Source organism: Pongo pygmaeus, chromosome 20 (assembly GCF_028885625.2).
Source record: "Pongo pygmaeus isolate AG05252 chromosome 20, NHGRI_mPonPyg2-v2.0_pri, whole genome shotgun sequence".
NCBI lineage: Eukaryota > Metazoa > Chordata > Mammalia > Primates > Hominidae > Pongo > Pongo pygmaeus.
Window position 1 is genome coordinate 62,684,672 of NC_072393.2, and position 13,248 is coordinate 62,697,919.

The following is a 13,248-nucleotide window of genomic DNA, read 5'->3' on the forward strand; positions in this document are numbered from 1 at the left end:
GAAGATAAAGGGGCACAGAAGGAGGGGGAAGGGCAGGGTCTACCAGGGGAAACCAAGGCACAGCAGCATTTCCCGCGATGAGGTGTCTGTTTTGACCTCACAGACCAGCGTTTGAAAGCCCCTGGAGTGGATGACTGTTCCCCCACCTCCATCCTCTTCACTCCCTCTCTCTCCCTTCTTCCTAATCCCCTCCCTTTCCCCCCTCCCTTCTATTGTCTCCTCAGAAGGCATAAAAGCTCAGGGGGCGTGAAAGAGTCCAGGCGCTGGAGCCTGGAGCCAGAGAGAGCTGCGGAGAGCTGCCAGCTGCACGGAGGTGAGAGTCCAGGGAGGTGAGAGGGCAGAGGGCTGGAGGGGGTGAGGGGCTCCTGGGAGAGTGATGGGGGGCGCGAAGGGATGGGGATAACAGAAGAAATCCCAGCATTGGGGGCAGGGAAAAGGTGAGGGGCAGGTAAGGGGATGGAAAGGTTTGAAGATGGAGTGGTGGAGGCAGTGGGGCAGAAGGCATGGGTGCTGGAGGACCAGGCCGGTCTGATCCAATGATGGGGGAAGGAGAGGGTTAATTCCCCTGGAATTCTCTCTCCTTTTTTTTTTTTTTGAGACAGAGTCTCACTCTGTTGATTACAGGTGGGGGCCCATGCCTGTAATCCCAGCACTTTGGGAGGCCAAGGTGGGTGTATCACTTGAGGTCAGGAGTTCGAAACCAGCTTGACCAATATGATGAAACCCCATCTCTACTAATAATACAAATATTAGGTGGGCATGGTGGTGGGTGCCTGTAATCCCAGCCCCTTGGGAGGCTGAGGCAGGAGAATCGCTTGAACCCAGGAGGCAGAGGTTGCAGTGAGCCGAAATTGTGCCATTGCACTCCAGCCTGGGCAACAAGAGAGAAACTCCGTTAAACAAACAAACAAACAAACAAAAAACAGTAAGGTAGGAGAGATGGCAGGTGAAGGGTTCTACCCGAAAGAAAATCATCACAGAGCACAGGGCAATTTCTGGAGGTGATGAATAGGTTTCAGTCCCTTGGTTGTGGCAATGGTATCGTGGTTGTTTGCACACGTCCAAACTCCTCAAGATGTGTACATTAAATATGCGCCATTTTTGTATCTCGATGATGCCTCCATAAAGCTAAAAAATTAATTCCTCTGTCCTTATCGGAAATGCACCTGGCCCCTGCTTCGGAAAATGACTGGCCGCTCTCTCCTTGCAGCGTGTTCCGCAGCTGTAGGCACCTGTCGTCCTGCCTTCGATGGATCCTCCATCCGTCCCCCTGGTCCTCCTCCTCGTCCTCTTGCTGAGCCTGGCAGAGACTCCAGCATCTGCACCTGCCCACCGGGTAACGCCTCCCTAAGTTCCTCGGAAACAACAGTGTCCCCAAATCCCTGCCCTCTGGGAAGAGTTTTTAAAAATGCTTCTGGCTTGTGTCAACGGTCCTGGGGAAGAAGCTCAAGTCCTGAAAATATGAGAAGAAAGTCAGACACCCACCTCATCTTGGCTGTGGAGATAGAACAGAGTACGGGTGAAAAGTAGAGGGTCAGGGTTCAGGGTGCCCAAAGCTAAAACCTCCTCATGATGAGCATTGCTCAGAGATGCAAAAATATGCCTTCGGAGGTGGAGGCGGGTACCTTTCATGCCTGTTTTTCAGCCTGTGTGAGAATTAGCTGGAAGGAGGCTTAAAGTAATACCGGGACCCACCCACAGGGTTTCTGGTTGGGTGAGTCTGGGATAGGAGCTGGTCCTGGGACCACAACTTCTTGTTGTTGTTGTTGTTGGTTTTTTGTTTGTTTGCTTGTTTGAGACAGAGTCTCAGTCTTGCCTCTGCCGCCCAGGCTGGAGTGCAGTGGTGTGATCCCAGCTCACTGCAACCTCCACCTCCGAGGTTCAGGCAATTCTCCTGCCTCGGCCTCTCGAGTAGCTGGGACTACAGGCACCTGCCACCATGCCCAGATAATTTTTGTACTTTTAGAAGAGATGGGCTGGGCGCAGTGTTTCACGCCTGTTATTTCAGCACTTTGGGAGGCCGAGGCAGGTGGATCACAAGGTCAACAGATCGAGACCATCCTGGCCAACATGGTGAAACCCTGTCTCTACTAAAAACACAAAAATTAGCCGGGCATGGTGGCACGTGCCTGTAGTCCCAGCTACTCAGGAGGCTGAGGCAGGAGAATCACTTGAACCTGGCAGGTGGAGGTCACAGTGAGCCGAGATTGTGCCACTGCACTCCAGCCTGGGTGACAGAGCGAGACTCCATCTCAAAAAAAAAAAAAAAAAAGAAGAAGAGATGGGGTTTCACCATGTTGGCTAGGCTGGTCTTGAACTCCTGACCTCCTGGCTTCAAGTGATCCAGCCTCCTTGGCCTCCCAAAGTACTGGGATTACAGGTGTCAGCCACGGCACCCAGTCTGGGACGACACTTTGAAAACCTTTGATCGCACACCTCCACAGCATGGGCTGTAGAGGCTGGGTTGAGTTTGAAATCCGGGATCTGTGACTGTCTAGCTGTGTGACTTCAGGCACATTGCCTAACCTCTCTGGTCTCTGAGTGGATCTTCTTTGTCCAATTCCAGCACTGTGAGAGTTAACAGTTAACTCAGATGGCAGGCAGCTCTCATTATTTAGCCAAGAGGATTAAATAATTAAAAGATGTTGGTCCAGGGATACACAGTTTCAATTAGACAGGGGGAATAAACTAGATCTCTGGTACAGCATGGTGGCTGTTGTTAATAACAATGTGTCGTACACTTGAAAATTGCTAAGAGAGTTGGTGCATGTTAGGTGTTGTCACCACAAAAAAGCTAAGCACGTGACGTAATATAGAGGGTAATTACCTTGATGGAGTCACTCCACAGTGTAGCCATATTTCCACACATGTTGTGCACCACGCCTGTATTTAAAATGCAGTTTTTTTCTAACAAAAAAAAAAGAGGCCAGCCCCAGTGGCTCACTCCTGTAATCCCAGTACTTTGAGAGGCCAAGATTAGAGAATCGCTTGAGCTCAGAAGTTCGAGACCAGCCTGGGCAACATAGTGAGAACCTCCAGCTCTTAAAAAAAAAAAAAAATTAGCTAGGTATGGTCTTGCATGATTGTAGTCCCAGCTACTTTGGAGGCTGAGGCATAAGAATTGCTTGAACCCAAGAGGCTGAGGTTGCAATGAGCTGAGATGGTGCCACTGCACTCCAGCCTGGGTGAAAGAGCAAGACCCCATCTCAAACAAAAAAAAAAACAAAAAAAGAAAAGAAATGCTAACAACAACAACAACAACAACAACAACAAAGAGACTCCGGCTTGGCATTCAGCTGCCCTGAGTTGGGATAGCAGCTTTCCTCCAGGTGCTGGCTTGGTCTTTGGCAAGCTATTTGTTTCTTTGAGCCTCCTTTTTTTCTATATAACTAAGGGATAATGGAATCCATCCTATAGGGATGTTCGAGGAGTTTTGACAAGAGATAATGCGGTGGAGGGTTTCTCAGTGCTTGGCGTTGTATGAAACCCTTGATGTGAATTAGCTAATTCTACCCCACAATCCTTTGCAGTTGCTTCTATTTTGCTACTTCCCATCTTACAGAGTGGAAAACTGTGGCTTAAATATTCAGTGCACATCCTCCTTAAGAGTCTGGAATCTACCGGCCGGGCACGGTGGCTCACGCCTGTAATCCCAGCACTTTGGGAGGCCAAGGATCACCTGAGGTCAGGAGTTTGAAACCAGCCTGGCCAACATGATGAAACCCCGTCTCTATTAAAAATACAAAAATTAGCGGGGCCTTGTGGCAGGGGCCTGTAAGCCCAGCTGCTCAGGAGGCTGAGGCAGGAGAATCACTTGAACCCAGGAGGCAGAGGTTGCAGTGAGCCAAGATGGCACCACTGCACTTCAGCCTGGGTGGCAGAGTGAGAGGCTAGACTCCATCTCAAAAAAAAAAAAGAAAAAAAAAAAAAGAGTCTGGGATCCACCTGGGTTTGAGTCCCAGCTGTGCTTCTTAGTGTGTTGCAATTTGTTGCAATTTGTTGCAATTTGCCAATCTTTCTGGGCCTCAAGAGCCTCTTTCTTTTTTTTTTTTTTTTGAGACGGAATTTCGCTCTGTGGCCCAGGTTAGAGTGCAGTGGTGCAATGTCAGCTCACTGCAAGCTCCGCCTCCTGGGTTCACGCCATTCTCCTGCCTCAGCCTCCCGAGTAGCTGGGACTACAGGCGCCTGCCACCACGCCCAGCTAATTTTTTTTTTTTTTTTGTATTTTTAGTAGAGATGAGGTTTCACGTGTTAGCCAGGATGGTCTTGATCTCCTGACCTCTTGATCCGCCAGCCTTGGCCAAGAGCCTCTTTCTAATGAAGCTAATAGCAAGTTTACCTACTAGGGTTGTTGGAGGAAGAGGCTCTTTTTTTTTTTTTTTTTTTTTTGAACAGAGTCTCGCTATGTCACCCAGGCTGGAGTGCAGGGGGGGTGAGATCATAGCTCACTGTAGCCTCAAACTCCTGGGCTCAAGTGATCCTCCCACCTACAAGTGCGCGCCACCATGCCTGGCTAATTTTTGTATTTTTTGTTTTGTTTTGTTTGAGACGGAGTCTCACTCTGTCGCCCAGGCTGGAGTACAGTGGTGCAATCCCTGCTCATTGCAACCTCCACCTCCCAGGTTCAAGCGGTTCTCCTGCCTCGGCCTCCCAAGTAGCTGGGATTATGCCAAGCTAATTTTTTTATTTTTAGTAGAGATGAGGTTGGCCAGGCTGGTCTCGAACTCCTGACATCAGGTGATCCGCCCACCTCAGCCTCCCAAAGTGCTGAGATTACAGGAGAGAGCCAGCACATCCGGCCTAATTTTCGTATTTTTTGTAGAGGCGAGGTTTCGCCATGTTGCCCAGACTGGCCTCGAACTCCTGTTCTCAAGCCATCCTTCTGCTTCGGCCTCCCCAAATGCTGGGATTACAGCATAAGCACCACGCCCAGGCTTAACATCTCTTTAATGTGCACAACACTGTATTGCTGGCTGTGGGCACAATGTCGTGCCGTAGATCTCTAGGACTTCTTCATCCTGCATAACTGAAATTATACCTGTTGAAGAACAATTCCCCATTTCTCCTTCTCCCCAGCCCCTGGTAACCACCTTTCTCCTCTCACAGCAGAACCCTTTAAGCTTTCTTTCCAGGCCAATTGACTTTGTCTTAGGAAGTCCTCAATTTCCTCATCGGTGGAGTGGGGATTAAAATGAACCTGCTCCACAGCCTGGTGGGAAAGTCATATGACGACCCACATCACCCCGGACCTGTGGGATGCCTGCCCCCCTTTCTGTCTGCTAGAGTCTTGATTTCTGCATCTCTCTCCAGGGACGAGGAGGCTGGACCCTCAATAGTGCTGGCTACCTTCTGGGTCCCGGTGAGTGAGGCTGCGCTCAGCTCTCCATCCCTGGCCTGAGTCTGCCTGGTTGCTGCAGGCAGTGAGTTTGTGACTTGTAAAGACCCTCACCCACATTCACTGAGGCCCATGGATTTATTTGCAGATCTGTCTGGAGGGTTAGTCTAAGCAGAGTGATGGGTGTGTGGACTCTGGAGCCAGAGCCTTGGGCCCAAATCTCAGCTCTGCCCCTTGCTTGGTTTGCAGCCTTGATCTCTCTCTCGCTGTCTCTCACTCTTTCTTTCTTTTTTATTTTTTTGACAGAGTCTCGCTCTGTCGCCCGGGCTGGAGTGCAATGGTGCGATCTCAGCTCACTGCAACCTCCGCCTCCTGAGTAGTTTAAGCGATTCTCCTCCATCAGCCTCCTGAGTAGCTGGGATTACAGGTGCCCAGCACCACGCCCGGCTAATTTTTACATTTTTAGTAGAGACGGGGTTTCACCATGTTGGCCAGTCTGGTCTCGAACTCCTGACCTCAGGTGATCCACTTACTTTTGGCCTCCCAAAATGCTGGGATTACAGGCGTGAGCCACCGCGCCTGGCTGCAACCTTGATCTCCCCATGCCTCAGTTTCCTCATCTGTGACAGTGGGTGTAATGATGGCCCTTACATCCTAGAATGTTGTGAGGATTGAGTGATTAATAGAACAATAGCTGGTGTGTAGTGGGTACTGTATAACGATTAGCTGCCATTCTTTGTCTCTCTTTTTGTTTTGTTTTGTTTTTTTTGAGATGGAGTTTCACTCTTGTTGTCTAGGCTGAAGTGCAATGGCGCCAATCTTGGCTCATAGCAACCTCTGCTTCCCGGGTTCAAGCAATTCTCCTGCCTCATCCTCCCAAGTAGCTGGGATCACACGCATGCACCACAACGCCACACCCCCCCCCCCCCGCCCCCCGGCTAATTTTGTATTTTTAGTGGAGACGGGGTTTCTCCATGTTGGTCAAACTGGTCTCTAACTCCTGACCTCAGGTGATCCGCCCGCCTCAGCCTCCCAAACTGCTGGGATTACAGGCGTGAGCCACTGCGCCTGGCAACTTTTTTCTCTTTTCCTTCATTTGTCTCTCTCCATTTCCCCAGTTGCATCTTCCCTGGGCACTTGGTGTGCCCATGGCCACGTGCTGCATAGTGAGCATTACATCCATAAAATACTGAGATTCCCGTGGTGCTCAAGGTTGGTTTCAGTTTGAGCTTCATTCAGGGAAACCCAGGCTCCAGAAACAGTGTGGCAGGAGCAGAAAGAACGTGAGATGTGGACCCAGACCTAGGTGGGTTCAAGCCCCAATCCTGCCATTAGCAGCAGGGTAATTTTGAGCAAGTGACCGCTTGCAGCTGCATGATTTCCACACTGGTAGGTAGGGATGGTCAACACGCACCCCATCTGACAGACTTGGTGGAGGCACTGCGTTGAGTGAGCCATGCTATTGAATTGATGGATTATGTGTTTTTTCACTTCTACTTGACCTACCACCTGGTCTTGCTCTCTCTATCCCTACTCAGTCCTCCACCTTCCCCAAATGGGTGACCAAGACGGGAAGAAGGAGACAGCCCTTGAGATCCTAGACCTGTGGAAGGCCATCGGTGAGTGAGTGGGGAGTTAGACGTCTTCTCTCGCATCCTCCTCTGCCGGCTCTCTCCTGGCTTTGGAAACTGGTAGATGTGAGCTCCAGCCCTCACCCTGCCGCTTACTATTTGGGGAGCCCTGGGCAAGTGATGCATTTCCTTCAAGCTTCTGTGCCGTCATCTGGAGCCCCAGCTTGGTTTAATGTTCTTTTGTTACCAACGTGAAATTCTGAATCCTTTTTGAACCATGGGCCCCATATTTTCTCTTTGCATTGGACCCCACAAAATTCCTCCACTTTGAAATGACATAAATGGAATAATCTCATGATTTAGTTGTATGACTCAGTGAGAAAATGCACATTAATTTCCTAGAAGTGTCTGGCATATGGTAGAAATGGAATGGGTCGGCTGGGCATGGTGGCTCACGCCTGTCATCCCAGCATTTTGGGAGGCCAAGGAAGGTAGATCACCTGAGGTCAGGAGTTCAAGACCAGCCTGGCCAACATGGTGAAACCCCGTCTCTACTAAAAATACAAGTATCAGCTGGGTGTGATGGTGGGCACCTGTAATCCCAGCTACTCCAGAGGCTGAGGCAGGAGAATCACTTGAACCTGGGAGTCGGAGGTTGCAGTGAGCCGAGATTGCACCACTGCACTCCAGCCTGGGTGACAGAGACGCTATCTCAAAAAAAAAAAGAAATGAAATGAAATGGGACATGGCTGTTATAGTCAATATTTATCATTGCAAGCTCCCTGTCCACCATGTCTTTGCTTATCCCTAGTCCCCTTATCTTGTCTTCTCGCATGACCAAATGAACTTTCTGAGGTTCCCCTCTCTTTCCCATTCTACATCTCGAAGGACAGAATCGTAGAGGTGCATAGGGGTCTGGACAGCTGAACGTTCACAATGTGAAAGCAACACATGACCTCAGCTAAGCCTCCTCATCCTTGTCCTCTGCCAAATGTGGGAAATTCAGAGAATTTAGGGCATGGCTTCTCAACTCTGGCACAACTGACACTGGGGGCTGGATAATTCTTTGGTGTGGGGGTCAGTCCTGTGCATCATAGGATGTTTAGCAGCGTCCGTGGGTTCTCCTCATTAAACACTAGTCGCATTCCCTGTTCCCAATTGGTTTTTTGTTTTGTTTTCTTTTCGATACAGAATCTGGCTCTGTCACCCAGGCTGGAGTGCAGTGGCGTGATCTCGGCTCACTGCAAGCTCTGCCTCCTGGGTTCACGCCATTCTCCTGCCTCAGCCTCCCGAGTAGCTGGACTACAGGCACCCGCCACCACGCCCGGCTAATTTTTTGTAGAGATGGGGTTTCACCGTGTTAGCCAGGATTGTCTCGATCTCCTGACCTTGTAATCTGCCCACCTCGGCCTCTGAAAGTGCTGGGATTACAGGCGTGAGCCACTGCGCCCGGTTTTTTTGTTTTTTTTGTTTTTTTGAGATGGAGTCTCGCTCTGTCACCCGGGCTGGAGTGCAGTAGCACGATCTTGGCCCACTGCAACCTCCGCCTCCTGGGCTCAAGTGATTCTCCTGCCTCAGCCTCCGGAGTACGTGGGACTACAGGTGCCCACCACCACACCCGGCTAATTTTTGTATTTTTAGTAGAGACGGGGTTTCACCATGTTCGCCAGGCTGATCTGGAACTCCTGAGCTCAAGTGACCCACCTGACTCGGCCTCCCAAAGTGCTGGGATTGCAGGTGTGAACCACTGTGCCTGGCCCCTGTTCCCAACTATGACTATCAAAAATGTCTGCAGACACAGCCAAATTACTGCAGGGCAAAACCACTGCTGGTTGAGAATCACAAAGTGCCATAAGTGTCCAGAAAAATAAGGGAAGTGAAACCACATTGCATACTATAAAGCCCTAAAGCTTAATGTCATAAAGGCATCGTTATTTTTATTCATTTTATTTTATTTTATTGAGACAGAGTCTTGCTCTGTCACCCAGGCTGGAGTGCAGTGGTGTGATCTCAGTTCACTGCAACCTCCACCTCCCAGGTTCAAGCAATTCTCCTGCCTCAGCCTCCCGAGTAGCTGGGATTACAGGCGTGCACCACCATGCCCAGCTCATTTTTGTATTTTTAGTAGAGATGGGGTTTCACCATGATGGCCAGGCTGGTCTCGAATTCCTGACCTCAGGAGATCTGCCCCCCTCAGCCTCCCAAAGTGCTGGGATGAGCCACCACGCCCGGCCTTATTTATTTTTTAAACTTTTATTTTAGGTTTGGGGGTACATGTGCAGGTTTATTATATAGGAAAACTTGTGTCATGGGGGTTTGTTGTACAGATTACTTTATCACCCAGGTACTAAGCCGAGTACCCAGTCGTTATTCTTTCTGCTCCTCTCTCTCCTCCCCCCGCTCCACCCTCCGGAAGGACCCAGTGTCTGTTGCCCCCATCTTTGTGTCTGTATGATCTCGTCGTTTAGCTTCCACTTGTAACTACGAACGTGTGTGTGAATGTTGTATTTTTGTTTCTAGACAGGCTCCCCTACGCCCACCCTCTGCAGCCCTCCAAGAAGAATGTGATGGAGACGTTTGCCAAACCAGAGATTGGAGGTAAAGCCAGGAAATACAGAAGAGAGACACCGACAGGAGAGGGGGAACAAGGAAGTGGCAGGCAGAGCTTAGAGGGTAAAGGAAGAAAGGGAGGAAACTGGAACCAACCAGGGACCTCCTCACCTGTAACCACAGCCACTACCCTGACCACTCAGCCTCGACTGTGAGTCCCCATCCTGGCCTCGACTGCTCCCTTCACCTCGATTCCTTCACTGCCAATCCCACCTCATGCTCCAACTCTCATTTCCCAGCCTGCATCTAGCACCCACACGCAACCTTGATCTCCCCCAGTATCACCCCCTCAAGCTTAGCCTCAGCTACAACACTGACGTCAAACCCCTCACTTTGACCTCATGGTTCAATTTCATTTATTTATTTATTTTTTGGGGATGAAGTTTTGCTCTTGCCGCCCAGGTTGGAGTGCAATGGTGTGATCTTGGCTGACTGCAACCTCCACCTTCCGGATTCAAGCGATTGTTCTGCCTCAGCCTCCCGAGTAGCTGGGATTACAGGCATGCACCACCATGCCCGGCTAATTTTTGTATTTTTAGTAGAGACGGGGTTTCACCATGTTGGCCAGGCTGGTCCTGAACTCCTGACCTCAGGTAATCCACCTGCCTTGGCCTCCCAAAGTGTTGGGATTACAGGCGTGAGCCACTGTGCCTGGCCTCATGGTTCAATTTTAACATCAACCTCTCTCCTAAATAAGATCTTTATTTTCAGCATTCATTCTATTTTTTTTTTTTTTTGCCCAGGCTGGCGTGAAGTGGTGTGATCTTGGCTCACTGCAACCTCTGCCTCCTGCGTTCAAGCGATTCTCCTGCCTCAGCCTTCTGAGTAGCTGGGATTACAGGTGCCCACCACCACACTCAGCTAATTTTTGTATTTTTAGTAGAGAAGGGGTTTTGCCATGTTAGCCAGACTGGTATCCAACTCCTGATCTCAGGTGATCCACCTGCCTTGGCCTCCCAAAGTGCTAGGATTACAGGCATGAGCCACCACGCCAGGGACCGTTATATTGTTCACTGCCTAGCACAATGCATGACGCATAGTAGGTACTTGGTAAATATTTGTTAAATGAATGAATTAAACTATCCAAACACAGCCTTCAGTTGCCACCTTCCCACCCGATCATGAGCTCAGCAGATGCCCAAACCCCAGCTTTTCCCACCTTCCTTTAGTTGGATGTTCGCCCCGACCCCATCTCCTTCTTCAATCCTTTTTTTTTTTTTTTTTTTGAGACGGAGTCTCACTCTGTCGCCCAGGCTGGAGTGCAGTGGAGCGATCTCGGCTCACTGCAAGCTCCGCCTCCTGGGTTCTCGCCATTCTCCTGCCTCGGCCTCCCGAGTAGCTGGGACTATAGGCACCCGCTACCACGCCTGGCTAATTTTTTGTATTTTTAGTAGAGATGGAGTTTCACCGTGTTAACCAGGATGGTCTCGATCTCCTGACCTCATGATCCGCCTGCCTCGGCCTCCCAAAGTGCTGGGATTACAGGCGTGAGCCACCGCGCCCGGCTCCTCCTTCAATCCTGACCCAATTCTTGGAGATGCCATGTCCTTATTTCAACAGCAACTAATTCATTTCAAAAGCATGTACTGGACAATACTGGGTATGATACGCTCCCTGAATTCACTAATTTCCATCCTCACCTCGATTACATTCTGACTCTTGAAAACACCCACCACCACCATGTGTCTTCTTAAAATGTGGGCGGAAAGGGAGAATATGTGGGCAGATGAAAGTAGAGAGAAGGGGCCGGGCACGGTGGCTCACACCTGTAATCCCAGCACTTTGGGAGGCCGAGGCGGGCAGATCACCTGAGGTCAGGAGTTCAAGATCAGCCTGGCCAATATGGTGAAACCCCATCTCTACTAAACACACAAAAATTAGCCTGGCATGGTGGCTCACACCTGTAATCCCAGCACTTTGAGAGGCCAAGGCTGGTGGATCACAAGGTCAGGAGATCGAGACCATCCTGGCCAACATGGTGAAACCTCGTCTCTTCTAAAAATACAAAAATTAGCTGGGCAAGGTGGTGGGCGCCTGTAATCCCAGCTACTTGGGAGGCTGAGGCAGGAGAATGGCGTGAACTTGGGAGGCGGAGCTTGCAGTGAGCGGAGATTGTGCCACTGCACTCCAGCCTGGGCGACAGAGGGAGACTCTGTCTAAAGTAAAAAAAAGAAAAGAAAAGAAAAGAAAAGGAAGGAGAGAAGGAAAAGAAAAGGTTGTTGGATCTTAGAAGAACTAAAGAGCTCTTCCTCCCCAGTTTCATTCCCAAACTCAAGAACCCGGTTTGGGGAGTGACAATGAGAAAACCCATTCAAAGTTTACCTCTTTCTCTCCCACAGATCTGGGCATTCTCAGCACGAAAATTCCCAAGGAGGAAGATGTCCTGAAGTCATAGATGTCTCCGAATCCCTGTTCCTATCCTTCTTCTCCAGTTCCTCCTGTTCCCTCTGAAACCCTTTCTAGGTACCCTATGCTGAGACTAAGATCCTGAAGTTAAATACCCAGGTCTCATGAAGACATTGTAAAGCATTTGAATTATTCTAAAAAATTTCTGGAGTTTCTTAGGTTTTATTGATTCATCCTTGAAATCAGTATAACGTGTTATTAATGAAACCAATAGTAATTCAAGGACTAGTTGGGAGATTCTGGGGTAGTCAGGGAATATTCCTGCAACACATTTAAAGGAATTGTGTTCTTTTGGAATCATCCCAATTATAACACCAGCTATTGCATAATACAAATAACCCTCTTAAGTCTGAGAGTCTGTGTCTTGATTTGAAAAGATTCTTCAAAGTGCATACTTACTCCTCCATATTCTTTCAGCCCACATGAGTCTCCTCAAGAAGTGAGGAGAGGCAGTTTGGAGCAGAATGGAGAGAATAAAATGTTTCTTGTCAAATACTCCCTATTTTTCCCTTTTAATTAGTCTGGGAATTTTTTTAGGGGTAGCAGAATCCAGGATGATGGGGTCAGGTGTGGGACTGGGAAATCCAGGATGACAGAATCAGGTGAGGGACTGGGAAAATGTAACCTATTGGAGGCAATTCGTTTTGGATTATTGTTTTGCGGAAAGTTTTACTTTCGTTTTGGGTTTGGGGAGTCACAGGCAAAAGAAACCACGGTGTTACACTGAGGCAGGAGAATCGCTTGAACCCGGGAGGCAGAGGCTGCAGTGAGCCGAGATTGTGCCATTGCACTCCAGCCTGGGGGACAAGAATGAAACTCCACCTCAATAATAATAATAATAATAAATAAAGAACATGTTGAGATTAGACCTATTGGCCCCAAGGCGAGAATGGTAAGCTTGTGAGTGTTGCAGTGAAAAGAGAAGGGATAGGAGCTCTGTCCTGGTGCTGTTATTTTCCTGACACTGAGGGACACATGGAACCCTGCTCCATGGTGGCCTTATATTAATATCAGTACATTGGGGTTCCCATCACATACAAAATGCTTTTTTTTTTAGATGGAGTCTCGCTCTGTTACCCACACTAGAGTGCAGTGGTGTGATCTCGGCTCACTGCAACCTCCGTCTCCCAGGTTCAAGGAATTCTGTCTCAGCCTCCCAAATAGCTGGGACTACAGGTGCCTGCCACCATGCCGGCTAATTTTTGTATTTTTCATAGAGATGGGGTTTCACCTTGTTGGTCAGGCTGGTCTCGAACTCCTGACCTCAGGTGATCCACCAGTCTCGGTCTCCCCAAGTGCTGGGATTACAGGCATGGGCCACCACAC

The 13,248-nt window shown here is 49.4% G+C and overlaps 1 protein-coding gene across 1 annotated transcript; it reads left to right on the forward strand.

Annotated features, from left to right (window-relative positions):
* The first annotated feature begins 246 nt into the window (after positions 1–246).
* On the forward strand, positions 247–12,415 carry GALP (galanin like peptide). Its single transcript, XM_054465607.2, has 6 exons — positions 247–313; positions 1,211–1,336; positions 5,311–5,359; positions 6,874–6,954; positions 9,427–9,504; positions 11,856–12,415. Exons 2-6 carry the CDS (start codon positions 1,250–1,252, stop codon positions 11,909–11,911), a joined length of 351 nt encoding a protein of 116 aa, XP_054321582.1. The 5' UTR covers positions 247–313; positions 1,211–1,249; the 3' UTR covers positions 11,912–12,415.
* The last annotated feature ends 833 nt before the right edge of the window (positions 12,416–13,248 follow it).

Bases quoted from the DNA above. Each gene is read 5' to 3' on its own strand.
- GALP (XM_054465607.2), top strand. From the start codon at position 1,250: ATGGATCCTCCATCCGTCCCCCTGGTCCTCCTCCTCGTCCTCTTGCTG. The intron at 5,360-6,873 runs GTGAGTGAGGCT...ATCCCTACTCAG, and splicing joins TGGCTACCTTCTGGGTCCCG to TCCTCCACCTTCCCCAAATG. The intron at 6,955-9,426 runs GTGAGTGAGTGG...TTTTGTTTCTAG, and splicing joins AGACCTGTGGAAGGCCATCG to ACAGGCTCCCCTACGCCCAC.